Consider the following 18,855-nt stretch of genomic DNA (forward strand, 5'->3'; position numbering starts at 1 on the left):
CATGTCGCTCAAGCTCTTCTGGCTGTGGGGTTTACAGCCACCAGCTTCTGAGTGAGGCACCTTGACCACCACCTAAGGAACCCGGTGGGCTTCCCTTTCTTACTTGTGACAGTCGCTCAGAATGGTATTCAAATTTGCAAATGAGAAAGAGAAACATGGAAGAAGAGATGAAGAATAACTAGAACATAAAGTTAAGGAAAAGCTGAGAAAATGGGCAAGGAAATATTCGTTAAGAAATCTGTTAGGGGGTCTGGAGAGATGGCTCAGGGATTAAAAGCACTGGCTGCTCTTGTGGAAGACCTGGGGCTGGGCTCCCAGCCGCTTATAACAGCTTGAAATACTGATTCTTGGGGATTTGATGCCCTCTTCTGGCCTCTGAGGACATTGTACCCAGGGAGTACATGTAAATAAATAGTGACAAAACATTCAGCTGAACATGGTAGCGCATACCTTTAATCCTAGCTGAGGCAGGCAGTTCTCTGTGTTTCAAGCCAGCCTGATCTACATAGTGAGTTCCAGGCCAGCTGGGGCTACAGGGAGACCCTGTCTCAAAAAAGAACAACAACAACAACAAAAAAAACCAATGAACAAAAAAACCTTGAAAGCATAGCTAACAATTAGAAAATTACCTATTCAAAAAGTTCATAAACTATGCCAAAAGACTGAGTAATGTTGATAAGTAATCCTGCCAACTCAAGCTCCATGACTGACACTGTGAAACTGAAACCTGACCTGGGACTCATCTTCCCTGACATCCTGAAAATAATCTTTCAGTTGCCTCCCATGTGAGAACTTTTCATAAAGGCTTGAAGCAATGCCTTTGATTTGAATTTTTCCTTCTAACATTCTTATGGATGGTTCCACATTCCGAAGGTTTATTGTCACATTCAATTGAATCCATGTCTCCCTTTCTTTCAGGATCATAGACCTATAATTTAAACCTCTCACACATAAAATATAAATCAATTTTTAAAATGTAAATAAATAAATCTTTTAGGGGAAAAATATGTTTCAGGATAGAATTCATATATATAGTCTCCTCCATTTTTTTCAAGGAAATGGGGAATCTGAAGCCTTAATTTGTATTCATTTTTTTCATATATATTAGTGTAGTCTCAAAGTACTTTAGGATAAATCTCATGTTTCTAGACTCTGTGCCTAGAGGGTGGTCAAAGTATCTATCTCTATTTCCATATAAAATTTTTTAATAGTTTTATTTGATGTGTATGGGTGTACTGCTTGCATGTAGGTAGGTGCACCCATGTCATACAATACCCAAAGAGGTCAAAAGAGGGTGTCAGGTCCTCTGGAACTGTAGTTACAGACATTGTTAGCCACCATGTGGGTACTGGGAATTGAACCCGGGTCCTCTGCAAGAGCAGTCAGTGCTCTTGACCTCTGAGCCATCTCTTCAGCCCCCCATATTGCCAGGGAGATCTACCTGAGTCTCATTCTTGTAAGAAACTAAGTTCCATGAACTACCGAATTCTTTAATTCTTGGGTCTTTTTTTTTTTTTCAGCTCCAAAAAGCCGGCTCCAAAATCGCCTGCTGTTCCACTTGGCTCACAAGGTATTTATGTTTTCATTCCACATTTCTTGCTTTAAAAATATTTTTCTAGGGCTGGGAGTGGTGGCGCACACCTTTAATCCCAGCACTCAGGAGGCAGAGGCAGGCAGGACAGCCTCTACATAGTGAGTTCCAGGACAGCTGGGGCTACAGGGAGGAAAAAGACGCCCCCCCCCCAATTTTTTTTTTCCTAGAGGCTGGACATGTGGCTCAGCAATCAAGAGCACTGACTACTTTTGTAGTTTGGTTCTCAGCACCTATATGGTGGCTAACACCTGTCTATAACTCTAGTTCCAAGGGATCTGACACCTCTTCTGGCCTCTGTGAGTATTGCACACACATGCATTTGCATGTGTGCAGGAAAAACACTCATACACATAAAATAAAAATAAATTAAATTAAAAAAAATTTCCCTCTTCTTTTTTACCAGCAGTGGAAAGTTCTGTTAATGGTATTGCTAGAATAAATGGAATGTAGATTAATTTAATGGGATTTTTCTCCCCCATTCATGTTTTAACCCTCCTAATTTATTGAGAGATGCTAGGTTTTCATTCTCTTCAACCACTAGTCATTGAAGAAGGTTTGTGTGAATCAATTGTCCTATTATCTCTTAGGAAACAGACTCAGACACCTTCTAACTCCTGGCAATAAGTACATATTTTTAGGATTGCCTTGTGACAGTAATTTTTATCAGCATAAAATGATTTTGTTTTTTGTCTTTTTAAGACAGGGTCTCCCTGTAGCCCCAGCTGGCCTGGAATTCACTATGTAGACCAGGCTGGTCTTGAACTCACAGAGATCCACCTGCCTCTGCCTCCCGAGTTCTGGGATTAAAGGCGTGCACCACCACGCCCAGCTATTTTAAATTCTTAATTAAAGTTCCCTAATTTTTTTTTTAATTTGGTCTTTTTGAGACAGGGTCTCCCTCTAGCCCCAGCTGGCCTGGAACCTGGAACTCACTATGTAGAACCTGGAACTCACTATATAGACCAGACTGGCCTTGAACTCACAGAGATCTACCTGCCTCTGCCTCCTGAGTGCTGGGATTAAAGATGTGTGCTTCTATGCCTGGCTACAAATTTTTATTTTTAAGCATATGGATAACAGTTATTTTAAGTCTTATGTCTAATAATTCTGATAGCTGGTTTTGGTCTTATCTCCTAGTACTCTTGGTAATTTCTCATTGAATTCTGGCTATTGTAGATGAGTGCATGTAAATATAATTTTGAGGTTCTGCATAATTTTCTTCTTCCGCAGAGGATTTCCTTTGCTTCTGGAAGACACATAAAATAAGAACAAATCAACTGGTGCCTGCCAGGAATTTCACTGAGTTAAAGCTGGTCCTTAGTTTTTCTGAGAGCTGGTCTGTTTTCACTTTACCTCTATTACTGGAGTGGTTCTCCAGGGCCTGTAATTGATAGTCTTGGTAGGCCCTGGCCTCTAACTTTTAACATAAGGCTTTTTAAAGCTGTGCTTAGTTTTCAGAGTCTTAGTCACCAATTGAGTATTAACAAATGTTTGAAAGAGAACTGTTGCTGAGTATCAGCCTTACATCCCTGTCCATTCGTTCTCTTGAGGTCTTGGTATCTCGGGTTTTTACTAGCTTGGTAGCTCTTTGATGGCTTCACACAGATTTCTAGTAGTTTTAAGCTTCTGGTTGTTCTTGCTGAGAGGAATGTGCTATAAGCAGCTCTATTACCAGAAGTGGAAGTTTTTATTTTATTTTAAGAAATATTTTGTGTTCTTCAGATTAAAAATAATACGTTTCATTATATACTTTCAAAAAATAATAAAAGTAAAAATATACACAAAGATCAGGATCTCTGTATTTTGTTCTCTTCTAGTCTTAAATTTTTATCTTTTTTTTTTTTTTAACTTTCCCTCTCTTCCTCTCCCTCTCTGGTCCTCTGCAAGCACAGTAAGTGTTCTTAACTGCTGAACCATTATTATCTAGCCCCAAGACTATCATTTGTAAGAAGGATAAAAGTTGGAAAGTGAGGGTCTGGAGAGATGATTCCGCAGTTAAAAGCACTGGCTTCTCTTGCTTAGGACCCAAGTTCAGTTCCCAGCACCCATATGGCAGCTAACAACTGCCCTAACTCTAGTTCCAGGAGAATCTAATGCTCTTTTCTGACCTCCATGAGCATTGTACAACACAGGCGCACTTACATACATGCAGGCAATATACTCATACGCATAAAATAAAAATAATAAAAAAGGTGAATTTCTGAGGGGCATCATTTAGGTCTAGGAGAGAGGCGTCCTAGGAACGTAAGGTTATACATCATTTTAGCCCCAAGAAAGCACAGCCTAATTGCTGTCTTTGACAACCTTAATTGAGGAGTCTCTGGAATGCATCATCTGGCCCTAGGTATGTCTCTTTTACTTATGTCTCTGACAAGATGCCTTTTGGAAAACACATAGTGTCATGTTGAACCATTCAGTTGCTATCCATGGCATCTAAAGTCATCTGGCCCTATGTGAACACAATTCAAAATGTCTTTTGGAAAACACATATTACCTCTTTGAATCATTAGGTCATTATCAGAGAGGTCTGAAGCCTCTTGCCTTTCTCAGTGGTAAAAGCAGATCAGATCCCAGAACCAGATTCTCCTCCCTCTTCCAGCCTCTTCTCACCATTTCACCATAATTCCCTGTTTTACTGTCCTGACTCATTTCCCCATCTTGGACTTCAATCCCTTAATCTTAAGGGTTGCAGAAGGCTGAATATCCATCCTTTATAACTTTTTCATAGCTGAACAAAGAGTGAAGAGATTAGAATTCTCAACCTCTGGGCTCTAAGGTAGACATGGAAGATCTTTGGAACTGGGAGAGGGGGTCCAGAAGATCATCATCCAACCTGAAATGAAAGATGCCATGCCTTGGGACATGAAACCACATAGACAATACTTCATGCAGCAGATTATTATGCTCAGTCTGAAGATTAGTGTCCCAAACAGCAAAGCCTTCTTCCATCAGGAGGCACTGGCTGCTCTTGCTTAGGACCCAAGCTTTTAAAGCTTAAAGCAGAATCTGACATCTAATTTGAGTATGTAAATCAGAGAAGGTTGAAGACACATTGTCTAGGTAAAAATATACAACATTCTATTTTAATAATAGCACAGCTTCTCCCTTGTGTTGTCAATATATCAAAGACCATCCAGCCTTGTATGACAACTGTCCTCATCATATCCCATGGACTATAAAAATAACTAGTTGGGCCTGTGGCACACGCCTTTAATCCCAGCACTCAGGAGGCAGAGGCCTTCAGATCTCTGAGTTCAAGGCCAGCCTAGTTTACATAGTGAACTCCAGGCCAGCTGAGGCTACAGGGAGACCCTGTCTCAAAAAAACCAAAAAAATTTAAAAAAGGACATACTGATGTTGATACTATGGCAAAATAAAAAAGAACAATTTTAAGAAGGAATCCAATGGTGAAATAAATTGAAAATAAAATATTATGAGGTTATAATCATTGATGTATATTATGCCAGCAGTGTCTAAAAGAAGAAGTAAACATTGGAAGGAAAGTTACAACTGTTGATCTGTCTGGAGAGAATCATGTTTCTCTTGAATTTACTAGTCCTTCTACTTAGCTTAAAGTGAGTTGTTGGGTGGACTTTTTTGTTTGCTTTCATTTTTAGATTTGTGTGTGTGTGTGCGTGCACGTGCGCGTGCATGCAACAACTTGCAGAAGTCTGTTCTCTCCATCCACCACATGGGTCCTGGTCATTGAACTCAGGTTGTCAGGCTTGGCAGCAGTGCATTTACCCACTAAGCCATCTCATTGGCCTCTCCTTGTTGTTGGTATTTTTTGACACAGTCTCCCTGTAGCCCCAGCTGGCCTGGATCTTGCTATGTAGACCAAGCTAGCCTTGAACTCAGAGATCTACCTGCCTCTACCTCCCGAGTGCTGGGATTAAAGGTGTGTGCCACCACACCCGGCAGTTTCTTTTTTTGTTTTGTTTTGTTTGTATTCTTGTTTTTTTTGTAAGATAGACTTATATTTAATTCTAGAACATAGGTATCAAAGCCATGCCTGTAGTTTCAGAGCATTATTGCAGGCTTTTATGGTTTGTAAGCATCCTAGCTTAGTTATATAGTCTAGCTGGGTCCTTTAGGGGAGGACTGTCAGTATTATCTTTTGTGTTTTTGTTATATATGGGAGAATTTCAAGGCTGGGGTTGACAACAATAACTCCCTTGGTTTGGGGGCATTACCATCAACACTGGTTACTATGCAAATTTGTTTAGAAAGGGATCCTGGATTATCAATAAAGGTAGTAAACAAGGCCCTCATGTTGAAAATTAAATTAACATTTTTCACCTGTCACTCTCAAAAGTACCCAGGGTGTCTCAATGGTTACCTGAAGTTGTCTTGAGTGGGGTTCTTATCAGTGATCCTTGAGCAGCCATCACTGGAGCTGAGGGCCCATCCCCCTTTAGAGGGTGGCATCATCCTTCAATAGTGGTTTCCCTCTTGGCAAAAGAGGGAGTGCCCTGCTTCAGAACCCCCACTGAAGGCAGTTATTTTTTAGTACCCTGTTTTGGAAACAGATTCTTTAAAAAGAGAAGCACCAATCAGGAGGGAAAATTTAATATATTAAGGCTTTCATACAAAAATGTATTTGGGGGCTGAAGAGATAGCTCAGCAGTTAAGAGCACTGGCTGCTTTTGCAGAGGACCGCAGTTCGGTTCCCAGCACCCACATGGTGGCTAACATCTGTAACTCCAGTGCCCACTTCTTACTTCCATGGGCATTGCACATATGGTGCACTTACACATACTCAGGCTTTATAAACATACAAAATAAAAATAATAAAATATTTTTAAAACATATTTGTTCAACCCAGTGTATAAACAAAGACAGCTGTTAATTTTCAGCCACTAAGAAAATAAGCAGGGGCTTAAGAGATGGCTTAGTGGTCAAGATTATGTACTGCTTTTCCAGAGGACCCAAGTCCCAGCACCCATGTCAGATAGCTCATAACGACCTGTAACTACAGCTCTAGGGGATCTGACACCCCTGGCCTCAGCAGGCACCTGTACTCACATGTATATGCCCATACGTGAACACATACACATATCTACATAATTAAAAATAAAATCAATCTTTTAAAAAGAAAAGAGTTTGGAATGAAATCCTGATAATCTGAAACGTGGTAACTGAAGAGAAGATAAAAAACAACAGAAAATTTAAAATTGTGTTCACTAAATTACATGATGATAAATACATTTTGATTACATACTACCAAAGAGAAAGAAATAAGAATGGATAAAGATAGCCAGGTGTGGTGGCACATGCCTTTTATTCTAGCACTAGGGAGGCAGGTGGGTTCAAGGCCAGCCTGGTGTACATAGTGAGTTCCAGGCCAGCTGAGGCTACAGGGAGACCCTGTCTCAAATAAAATAAATACTAGCTGTAACTTGCAGGTTTTCCATGGCCCGAGGCTATTTCCTGAGAGAATGTATGTTCTTTCTCTAAAGCAGGACACAAAAGACCAGAAACTGAGAAACTTACATAGTCCCAGAGAAGGAATTCAAATCTCCATCATGTGTGACTGTACACTGATGTGACTCTGTACATGTCTTCTTATTTCAGTTTAATGATGAGAAAAAATTGATGAACTTTCATCAGAATCTTCAGGATATCAAAGAAGACCAACTCAGTTTGGCCTCAATCCACTATATGAGATCTCATTACCAAGAAGCCATTGATATATATAAACGGATACTGCTGGATAACAGGTCTGTGTTCTTTGTCTCCTCTTCTATTTGTTACTTTTCTTTTTACCTGGTTTGGCTAAGTACCTTTGGATCTAATATCACCATGTGTTCAAATCTCTTTAGTTGATAATATAAGGTAAGAACACCTTAGAATTGTTTGAATCAAGCTTTCTGTCTTTTTCATGATCACTCTTTAAGGAGCCTTTTTTTTAAAAAAAAATATTTTTATTTGCCGGGCGTGGTGGCGCATGCCTTTAATCCCAGCACTTGGGAGGCAGTGACAGGCGGATCTTTATGAGTTCGAGGCCAGGTGAGTTCCAGGACAGCTGGGGCTACAAGGAGACCCTGTCTCAAAAAAGACCAAATAATAATAATAATAATCATCATCATCATACAGTGCCCCCAGAGGACAGAGAGGCTGGAGTTACTGACAGTTGTTAGCTGCCATGTGGGTGCTGAGATTCAAACCCAAATCTTCTGCAAGAACAGCCAATGCTCTTAACCACTGAGCCATCTCTCCAGCCCCTAAGGAGCCTTTTTAGACATTTTTTTTTCCAATTGTCCACCATGAAATTTAATATACTGATATATTTACTAATAAGAGAATAATATATGTTTGTGTTTTTAAAATATGCACGTGCGCTTTTATATAAAATTGGTATGGGGGTTGTTTGCTTTTCACCTTCCCATAGACACTAATTTTCACACCTTTGAAAATGTATGGTCCTGGGGAGGAGGACAAATTAGAACAAATTCTAACGACACGTATGAAAATATGATAGTGAAACCTATCACTGTGTTTGCTAGCTTAGAAGGAAATGGAATCAGGAAATATCCATCAACCAATGAATGGATAATGAAAATGTATACACGTACAATGAAATTTTGAAAAATTTTATCGAAGTTTTATGTATTTCATAAGCATGATGAAATTTTATTCAGCTGTTCTGGTGGTTTGAATGAGGCTGTCTCCCATAGGCTTCGAGTATTTGGACTGTTTGTCCCCAGTTGGTGATGCTGTTTGGGAGGTTTTAGGAGGTGCAGCCTTGCTGGAGGAAGCACGTCACTGGGGGTGGTCTGAGAGTTCTTAAACCTTGCCAGATTTCTAGTTGCTCTCTGCTTCCTGTGTCTGCTTAAAGATGTGAGTGCTGAGCTTTCTGTTCCAGCCACCATCCCTTCCCCACCATTGTGGATTCTAATCCCTCAGAACCCTAAGCCAAATAAATTCTTCCTTCTGTAAGTTGCTTTGGTCAATGTTTTTATCACAGCAACAGAAAAATAACTAATATAGCTATAAAGAAAAATGAAATTATGGAATTTGCAGAAAAATGATGGAACTAGAAAATATTAAGTAAAGTAATACAGGTTCAACAACACAAGCACTGCACATTCTCTCTGTTTTCTTCCCTATGTAGATCCTAGCTTCATATATATACATGAAGTAGGAGCGATGGGAATGAGTGCGTGTAAAGGCCAGGAGAGAATAGGCTGGAAGGAAGCAGGGAGAGCTGCAGGAGAACGTGTGCGATATGAGAGTGGAAAGATTTAAGCAAGGATGAGGAGCACAGAGGTAAAGAGAGGAGGAGGTTGAGGGAAGAGCCACAAAACTAAGTATGTAAACCCTAAACAAAACCTGATACTTTGTTAGTTACTTTTAAAATAATAAGAGTTTGAGCCCTCTGGAGGGATCCTGCTTAGCGGATAAAGCCATTCCCAGAAGCTGTAAGGTTATTAAATGAAAATCCCAGGGCCAGCTATATCCCTATGAGTTGTTGACTGTGGAGACCCTAAAGCCCCATAGTGTCTAAAATAATATAGACACTGCTGTTGGTTGCTCACTAGAACTAGATGGTAAGACCTTGTTGCTGAGGACACCACGTTTTGCTTGTAAGATACAGAGAAATCTAACTGAAAGTGAGGTGGAAGCTTCCTCTCCTGGTTAGCTTTCACAATGTTTGAAGGTTCTATGCCAACTGCCAGGGGAGAATTTTCATCAACACTCTCAGTCAGCTGTGGACTTATGTACTATACTCCCAGCATGTCAGACAAGATGGACCCACTGGTGCAGTAGTGGCATGACTTATGGGGGTGGGCCCGTGGGGCTCCATCCTCCCTAAGGATATGTGGGCAGTTAACAGTTCCTGGGGGAGAGACATTTTCTTCAGTGGTAGCCATTGAGAAGTTGCCTATGCTCCTATAAGTAACCCCTAATCCTTGCCCCTATGGGTAACCTTAATTAAGCTCATTGGTTCACACACATACACAAAAAGACATCAGTATAGAGGGGAAACTAGTTGACAAGAAGGAAGATCAGTGGGAGTGAGAAGGGGAGAAGAGAGCATAACGGAGGTGACTATGATCAAAATACATGATATATATATATATGAAGATGTTGTAATGCATCCCATGATATGTAATTAATATATGCTAATAGCAAACTTTAAAAAAGATAAATATATCAATGCTTATTTAAAAAACATTGAAATTTACAATGCAAAAAGAGAAAAAGGGGGGCTGGTGAGATGGCTCAGTGATTAAGAACACTTGCTCTCACAGAGGACCTAGGTTTGGTTTCCAGCATCAACATCAATCAAATGGCTCACAACCACCTGTAACTCAAGCTCCAGGGTATCTGATACCCTCTTCTGGCCTCCCAGGGCACTCACATGCACATGTTCAGACACACAAACACGCACACATACACACAAAAATAAATCTTTTAAAAGAAAGAGAGATGCACTGATTGTGTTTTGCTTTCTTTCCAAGACAAGTTCTTGCCTGTTCTCATTGCCTTATTATTCATCTGCACTTTATAGTTAGGCAATGTTTCGATGGCATATACTTAAACTATTAACCCTCGATCCTTTCCTCCAACAGGGAATATCTTGCCCTCAATGTGTATGTGGCCCTCTGCTACTACAAACTGGACTACCATGATGTGTCTCAAGAAGTTCTGGCTGTTTACCTTCAGCAAATTCCTGATAGCACCATCGCACTCAATCTTAAGGCTTGCAATCATTTTCGCCTTTACAATGGCAAAGCAGCTGAGGTAGGGATGTAAACAGGCTTCTAATTGGCTCAGTTCCAATGTGCATTACTTTATAGATCACTTCTAAATTATTTATTCAACTCTAGTCTCTGCAACTCCTGATTAATACCTTTTGGTGATTTTATGAGAAACTACTTATATAATTTTTTTTTTTTTTGAGACAGGGTCTCCCTGTAGCCCCAGCTGGCTTGGACCTCACTATGTAGACCAGGCTGGCCTTGAACTCACAGAGATCAGCCTGCCTCTGCCTCCCAAGTGCTGGGATTAAAGGTGTGCACCACCATGTCCCACATCAAAACATTTTTTTTTTTTTGAGACAAGGTTTACTGTATCTCAGACTGACCTAGAACTTCCTGTATAGTCAAGGATGACCTTGAACTTCTGATCCTCCTGCATCTACCTTCTGAGTGTGGGAAGTACAGGTATGAACCACCACATCCAGTTCATGTGGTGCTGAGGATTGAACCCAGGGGCCTCATGCAAGCACTGTACCAACTCAGCCACATCCCTAGGCCTTCAAAGCAAAATTTATCAACAGATATAACAGCAAGGAGCACCATGGGCCCATTTCACATTGATGGGAGATCCATCTCCTGTGTATGGCAGGGTTCAGGGACTAGAGAGTAAGGGTATGGGGTGGAGGACACATGCACAGGTTCTCATTCTGTGGCTTGCATAGATAAGGGTGTTCAGTTATGGCTAAGTTTCCATCAATTAAATGAATGAGTATGCAGTTAAGCTCTGTAAAGCACATTCTTGGAGTAATAGTCATTTCAATTTAAGAATCCCAAGTTAGCTTTATTGGCTGAGGGACTGGATTTGTAATTTGATTCTCTTTAGTATTCCACCCTTTGGGTAAAAGCAAACAAAAGACATATGTTCTTGCCTTCCCACCTTGAATCATTCTTGGGGATGTTTCTAGTTTTATATGAGGTACACTTTATTAAATGTTTATGTTTTAACTGCACATGCTCTTTCTGTACAGTGTGGTTTGGGTAGTATGGGAAGTCAGTGTTCTGTGGTCCTAGAGCTGTCCAAGACAGCACACTGTACTTCCTAGTATCAGGAAGTATGCTTTCTTCCTTGAAATTGTGTCAGTGCAGTTTACATGTTAATTTTTAATGCATCCCAGCAGGAGATGGCTTATCTGCTTTGGCTATCTTCAAAGACAACTCAGGACCTCTGCCCTCCACCTTTTATAGCAATCTACTATAATCTGTATTACATTATGATAATCTTTTTAAAGACATTTATTTATTATTTATGTATATATATATGTGTGTTCCTGCAAAGGCACCAGATCCTCTGCAATTGGAATAATAGGCAGTTTTGAGCCTCTTGATGTGAGTGCTGGGAACTGAACCTGGGTCCTCTGTAAAAGTAGCAAGCATTCTTAACCTCAGAACCATCTCTCTAGCCCCAAATTATGATAATCTTATTAGGCCATTTAAAATCAGGCATTCTAACTTGAATTTGAAAGTCAAATTTATTAATCATCTTCTTTATGCTAAGTGCTTTCTTTATTGTAATTTCTATGGTATGCTTACATAAATTCTTTTTTAACTAGTTTTAAAATTTATTATTATTATGTATATGTGATATGTATGGGAGGGCCTGTGCTAGGACATTGTATGGAGGTCAGAGAACACTTTGCAGGAAGTGGTTCTCTCCTTTGGGTGAGACCTCAAGTGCTGGAATTACAGGTGTGCACCATCATGCCCGGCTTTATTTTATAGCTTTTAAGAGATAAGTTTTATACTTCTTGTATTACATATGTCACTATTGTATGCCTTTTGAAGCTGTTATAAATAAAGTTACTTCATTAATTTCATTTTTAAGTTGCTAATTGCATGTAAGTAAAATACTATTGATTTTTTACACATAGATCTTACATCCTGAAATAGGTTATTGGACTTGGGGGTTTTCTGTGTTTGGAATCATGTCCGTGAGTGGGGATAATTTTACTACTGTCTTTCTAGCCTTCACGTATCCTGTTTTCTTTCCTTATCTAATTTTCCTGGCTAGAACCTCCAATAAATATTGCATAGCAGTGATGCGAACAGACATCCTTGCCTTGTTCCTGAGCCTAGATGGAAAGCATCCAACCTTTCACCATCGAGTACAAGGCTAGCTATGGGAGTTTTATAAATGTTCTTTTTCAGGTGCAGGAAATTTCCCTCTAGTTCTAGTTTAAAAAAAAATTTTTTTTAAATCATGAGTTAGTTTATTAACTTTTTTTGTGTTAAAACTGTTGTGTACTTTTTTAATGCTAATGATTTGGTATATTATAGTAATTGATGCATGGCCTGACTTTTAAAAAGTTTTTACTTATTTATTTGTTTTTTGTGGTCTTTTTTTGAGCCAGGGTCTCCCTGTAGCCCCAGCTGACCTGGAACTCACTATGTTGACCAGACTGGCCTTGAGCTCACAGAGATCTGCCTGCCTCTGCCTCCTGAGTGTTGGGACTAAAGGCATACACCACCATGCCCAGCTTTTTAAAAAGTTTTTAAAATTTTATTTTAATTTTATGTGTATGAGGGTTTTGCACCCATGTTATGTGATGCCCATGGAGGTCAGAAGAGGGCATCAGATCCCCTGGAACTGGAATTATAGACAGTTCTAGCCACCATGTAGGTGCTGGGAACTGAATCTGGGTCCTCTGCAAGAGCAACCAGTACTCTTTAACCATTGCACCATCTCTCTAGCCCCACATTGAGTTTTAAATGTTAAACTCCCCTATATTCCAGAGGTAAATTTCACTTGGTCATGATGTTTATTCCTTTTAATGTATGTCTAGAGATGGTTAAGAGCACTGGCTGCTCTTTCAGAGGACCCTGGTTCAGTTCCCAGCACCCACATGGCAGCTAACAACCCACTGTAGTTCCAGTTCCAGGGGATCTCTTCTGACCTCTGTGGGCATTGCATGGCAGGGAGGCTCTTACATACATGCAGGCAACACACTCATACACATAAAATTAAAATAATAAATATTTTTTAAAACCCAGGACCAATGTGCATAGGCCATCTTTTTTCATTTATAAAGCAATGACTATCTAGTTATTAATTTCATTACTAATAGTCTAAATTTCTAGAAGCTTTTGCTTTTAACAAAAATCTTCACTTTCTACAGTTTTCTTCTATTGTGCTTTTATTTTCTTGAACTTATCAGTGTAGTTGTTCTGTAACGAGTTTGAATTTCTGAAACTTGATTCAGTTCTGTTTTGTCTTTTTCTCCTGGTTATCCACCATAGAGTCCATTTGTTTCTCTTACTTTTTTTAGGGGGAGTGCTGTGTGTTTAGGTGGGTACACATGTATGCAGGTGTGTGTGTGTGCACATGTGCATATGAGGGCTACAGGTCAACTTCAGGTGTCATTCCTCAGGTGCCATTCACCTTGGATTTTGTTTTGTTTTTTTGTTTTTATTATTGAAATTTGTTCTTTGAAAATTTCATGCATGTATATAATCCATTGAGACAGGAACTGGCCTGGAACTTGCTCAGTGGGCTAGATTAGCTGGCCAGACAGCCCTAGAGATCCTCCTGTCCCTACCTCCCCCAGTCCTGAGGTTACAAGGGCATGCCACCATGCCCAGCTTTTTCTTTTTTAAATATAAGTTTAAAAATTTTATGTTTCTGAGTATTATGCCTGCATGTAAGTAAATGCACCTGTGTCATGCAACACCCACAGAGGACAGAAGAGGGCATCAGATCCCCTGGAACTGGAGTTATGGATGGTTGTTTTAGCCACCACGTGGGTGCTGGAATATGAACCTGGATCTTCTGCAAGAACAGCCAGTGCTCTTAACCAGCATGCTAAGCCATCTCTCCAGCTCCCCATGCCCAGGTTTTTTTTACATGGGTTCTGGTGACCAAACTTGAGTTATTGTACTGGCCTTGTGCTGCTAGGCAAGTGCTCTACTACTGAACTACTCTCAAGCCCTTGTTTTTTCTTTCTTTTTTGTTTTTGTTTTTTGTTTTTTAGGGGTTTGGTTTTTGGCTTCTTGAGAGACAAGGTCTTCTTGTAGCCCCAGCTGGTCTGGAGCTTGCTGTGTCTATCAGGCTGGCCTCCATCTTACAGAGACCTGCCTGTCTCTGCCTCCCCAGTGCTAGAATTAAAGGCATGTGCCACCACTCCTGGCTCAGCTGTTGGTTTTTTGAAACAGGATCTTTCTAGTCACCCAGGTTGGCCTGCTCCTGGTCCTCCTACTTCAGTCTCCCAAGTGTTGACTTGGTACCAGGTACCATGCCTGGCTGAAAATTCTAATTTAAGAAATACATTATATACTTTTCTGAAATTCTCAAAGAATAAACCAAATATGTGTGTGCGTGCGTGTGTGTGTGTGTGTGTGTGTGTGTGCGCGCGCGCGTGCGCACAAAAAAATACTTTTACAGGATCCATAAAACCTCCAGGACAAAATGGTTTCTATAATTTTTCTCTGGGTTCTGCTTTTTCCCTTCATGTTTGATATAACTCTTTACTTTCTTGTCGTTTTTGTTCTGTGTTTTAGCTTTTTGTGTGTGTGTGTGTGGTTTTTTTTTTTGTTTGTTTTTGTTTTTTTGAGACAGTGTCTACTTGTAGCCCCAGCTGTCCTGGAACTCACTGTGTAGACCAGGCTGGCCTCAAACTCACGAAGACCCGCCTGCCTCTGCCTCCCAAGTGCTGGGATTAAAGGTGTGCGCCACCATGCCCGGCTCTGTGCTGTGTTTAAAAAAATTTTTTTAAAATATTTTATTATTTTATATGTATGAGTGTTATGTCTGCATGTAGGTAAGTGCACCCATGTTGGGCAGTGCCCACAGAAGACAGAAAAGGCTGTTGGATCCCCTGAAACTGGAGTTACGGACAGTTGTTAGCTGCCATGTGGGTGCTGGGATTCGAACCCGGGTCTTCTGCAAGAACAGTGCTGAACCATCTCTCCAACCCCTAAAAATGTTTTATAATTTTTTTTTTAGTTGTTTTCAGGAGGAACATTGATTTAAGTAATCTAGCTAACCTTATTTGAATTAGCTGTAAAAGTATGCTATGGGACCCCTGGGCCCTGACAACCTCTCAGGGGCTGTGAGACCAGGACTGGAATGAGGCAGGCAAGCTGTCTTGGCACAGAATCTAAGTGGCATGTTCACCATTTGCACACAGTGAGCAGCTTCTTAAGTGTCCCTAGGCACCTCATTGGTCATCTTTAGTACTTGCTGGACTATATACTTGTTACTTTCTTAAGTCTTTCCTTTTTATATTTCAGGCAGAACTCAAAAGCTTGATGGACAATGCCTCTTCACCCTTTGAATTTGCTAAAGAACTCATCAGGCACAATCTGGTAAATAAATATGGCTTTCCTACCTTGATTGACTTTAGTTCTGCTCTGCTTTGGTACATCACAGTGATTAAAGATAAATAAAAGGATGCGCAGCAAACACTGCTCTACTCTAAGGGGTGCCCCCTTACTGTGGAAGCGAGGAAATGAGTTTAAAATACCAGTCTCTTTCCTTAGGGAAATTCTTTTTTTTTTAATTTTATTTATTTGTTTATTTAATTATTATTATTAATTTTTTTTTGGTCTTTTTGAGACAGGGTCTCCCTGTAGCCCCAGCTGTCCTGGAACTCACTATGTAGACCAGGCTGACCTTGAACTCACAGAGATCCGCCTGCCTCTGCCTCCCAAGTGCTGGGATTAAAGGTGTGCGGCCTATTTATTATTTTTATTTTATGTGTATGCATGTATTACCTGCATGTTGGTGAATGCACCCGTGTAATGCAGTGCCAGTGGATGTCAGAAGCAGCTGTCAGGTCCCCTGGGACTGGAATTATGGACAGTTGTTAGCTGCCATGTGAGTGCTGGGATCTGAACCCAGGTCTTCTGCAAGAACAGCCAGTGTTCTTAACAGCTGAGCCATCTCTCCAGCCTCCTCCTTAGGGAAATTCTTATTGGGAGAGCAGGAACATATATTACATTTGGAAAGAGGTGCAAGGTAGTGTAGATCTAGGTGTTTTTGTTTCTTGTTTGTTTTGGCAAAAACAAAGGAACATATCCTCATGGACTAGGATAAATGGGGAAGATTGTCTGGTCTTTAAAGATTGACTGAGACTTAGAGACTTCATTCTAATCTTTGACATGGAGCCTGAACAAGAGTGTGTGTAGAATGTCCAGCGGATGACCTCACTGCAGCAGTATGTTTGCACCAGAGAGCGTGGGACATGACGTTGGGCAGGTGATGAGGTTTAGGGCCAGATTATGATGGCCATTGCTTTAAAAAAAAAACAAAAAACCTAAGCCCATATGAAGTTTAATTAACTCTGCCATGTAATGAAATGTGCTTTCAAGTCAGACTCCTGGAACATTGAGCAAATCATCTAGTATTACTGAATCTCCACTTCTTGGTCTGAAACAGAGAGAAGAGAAACTACACATTTTCTGAAAACCCACTTTTGCATTTAATTTTTTTATTTTTTTTTAATTTTATGTGTATGAGTATACTGTCTGCATGTATGTATGTGCATATGTGCTGTGCCCACAGACGTCAGAAAACGACATCAGATCCCCTGGAACTGGAGTTACAGATGGTTGTTACCCACCATGTGGGTGCTGGGAACCAAACCCGGTCCTCTGTAAGAGCAGCCAGTGCTCTTACCTCTAAACCATCTCTCCACCTCGGAAAATCTACTTTTAGACCCTCCCTTTCCTATGTCTCTCTTATCTACTCAGCCTAAATCCTAGAAACTCATTCTTGGCAGCATCATCTTACTCCCTTCATTCTCTCTCCCACACCTCCTTCACACAGTTTTCTCTGTGTAGCTTCTGTGCTGGGACCTGCTGCCAGTGTTCTCAGTTCTGGTCGAGTTTACATGTTGAAGCCAGATCCTCGTTGAGAATGGCACGTTTTACCTTCAAGACTTGAACATCAGTTTAGGAGTTACCAAGAGTCTTGGTAATTATATGTGGAAGATTTTCAGTTACTGAGTCCTAATAATTTAACATGGACAAAAGATTTAAAACTGAGGGAAAATAAGATTCTAAATGTGCCTCTGCTTTAGGAAGGAGAACCCACAGATGAGACAGGAAAGGGACCTAGATACTGTGTTGTCATCAATAGCTGACAATTTTAGCTACCAGGGCCTCCCTGTTGCCAGGCAGTCCTTCAGCTTCAGCTGGGAAACTGAGCCTACAGGTGAGTGCCGTCATGCCCAGACTTCCAGTATTTCTTATTTAGTGAGTGAGTTTTGGTCCAGCTACCATATTTTCCTTAAAAGCTTCCCAGATAGGTAGAATACATAGCTCAGGGTAAAGAAACACTGTGTATATGACTGGAAAAAAGTGCATCAGAAAGTAAATCAGGATTATCCTTGGAAAGTAGAATTAGAGAAATGAGAATGTGTAAATGTATCCTTTTCCCTTTAAAATGCTGTATTAAAGTTTTTTCCCCAGTGAACACATACTTATCTTTATGATTTTTTTAAAAGCTTGAAAAGCGTTGAGGCAGTATAAATGGTTAAGAATACCAACTTGAAGTAAAAATAAGTCTATAGCATGTACTAATCTTATAACTCCAAGTAACTTACTTGAGTTTCAATTTTCTGGTATATGGAATAGGAAAAATTTTAAATATTTTATTTATTATTTTTATTTTATGTATGCGTGTATATTGCCTGCATGAAGGGAAGTGCACCCATGTCATGCAGTGCCCTCAGAGGACAGAAGAGGCTGTCAGATCCCCTGGAACTGGAGTTATGGGACAGTTGTTAGCTGCCATGTGGGTGCTGGGATTCGAATCCGGGTCTTCTGCTAGAACAGTCAGTGTTCTTAACCACTGATCCAGCCCTAGGAAAAATTTAAATATCTATTACTGTATGACTACTAAATGAAATAATGCATGTAAAGTGCTTTGTACAATACCCCTCCACAATCGAGTGTCTGTTAGCTGAAATGCTTGGAACCAGAAGGAAGCAAAAGATTTTGGATTTTGGAATATTTATGTTAGTCAGCTTTGTGACTGTAACAAAATAACTGAGTGAAGTCAGTTTAAAGGCAGAAAGCCTGATTTTGCCTCCATGTTTCAGAGGTTTCAGCCCATGGTTGGCTGGCTCCATCATCTTTGGGCCCATAGCAAGGCAGAACATCATGGTGGGGAGTTCATGATGGAAGAAAACTGCTCATTTCATGGCAGCTAGGAAGAAGAGAGGGAGAAAGAGACAGACACAGAGAGGAGAGTGGGGACAAGGCACACCATTCCAGGACATCCTCCAGTGGCCTGCTCCTCCAACCAGCCTGCACTTCCTAAGTTTCCACTACCTCCCAATAATTCCATCAAAGTATAAATTCATCAGTGAATCAGAACCTCCATTATCCAGACACTTCCCAACAGCTGAATTCTGAAACAGAACAAACACATGAGTTTTGGGGGGACAGTTCAGATCCAAACCATAATAATTTGAATATAAATAATGAAATATCTTGGGGGTGCTGGAACACAACCCAAGTCTAAACAAGAAATTCACGTTTGTTTCATTTTATATATAT

General features: G+C 40.4%; 1 protein-coding gene across 5 annotated transcripts in view; it reads left to right on the forward strand.

Moving 5' to 3' along the window:
- Ttc26 (tetratricopeptide repeat domain 26) overlaps positions 1-18,855 on the forward strand; it is a 72,380-nt gene that overhangs the window by 10,205 nt on the left and 43,320 nt on the right. For all 5 annotated transcript variants that reach the window (XM_008823487.3, XM_029558863.1, XM_008823484.3 and 2 more), the window contains 4 exons: positions 1,521-1,570; positions 7,169-7,314; positions 10,171-10,342; positions 15,583-15,657. In XM_008823487.3, the coding sequence (XP_008821709.1) occupies positions 1,521-1,570; positions 7,169-7,314; positions 10,171-10,342; positions 15,583-15,657 (443 nt within the window). The remainder of the gene's footprint in view (positions 1-1,520; positions 1,571-7,168; positions 7,315-10,170; positions 10,343-15,582; positions 15,658-18,855) is intronic.

Source organism: Nannospalax galili, unplaced genomic scaffold, assembly GCF_000622305.1.
Source record: "Nannospalax galili isolate Female #2095 unplaced genomic scaffold, S.galili_v1.0 scaffold307, whole genome shotgun sequence".
In the NCBI taxonomy this organism is placed as follows: Eukaryota; Metazoa; Chordata; class Mammalia; order Rodentia; family Spalacidae; genus Nannospalax; species Nannospalax galili.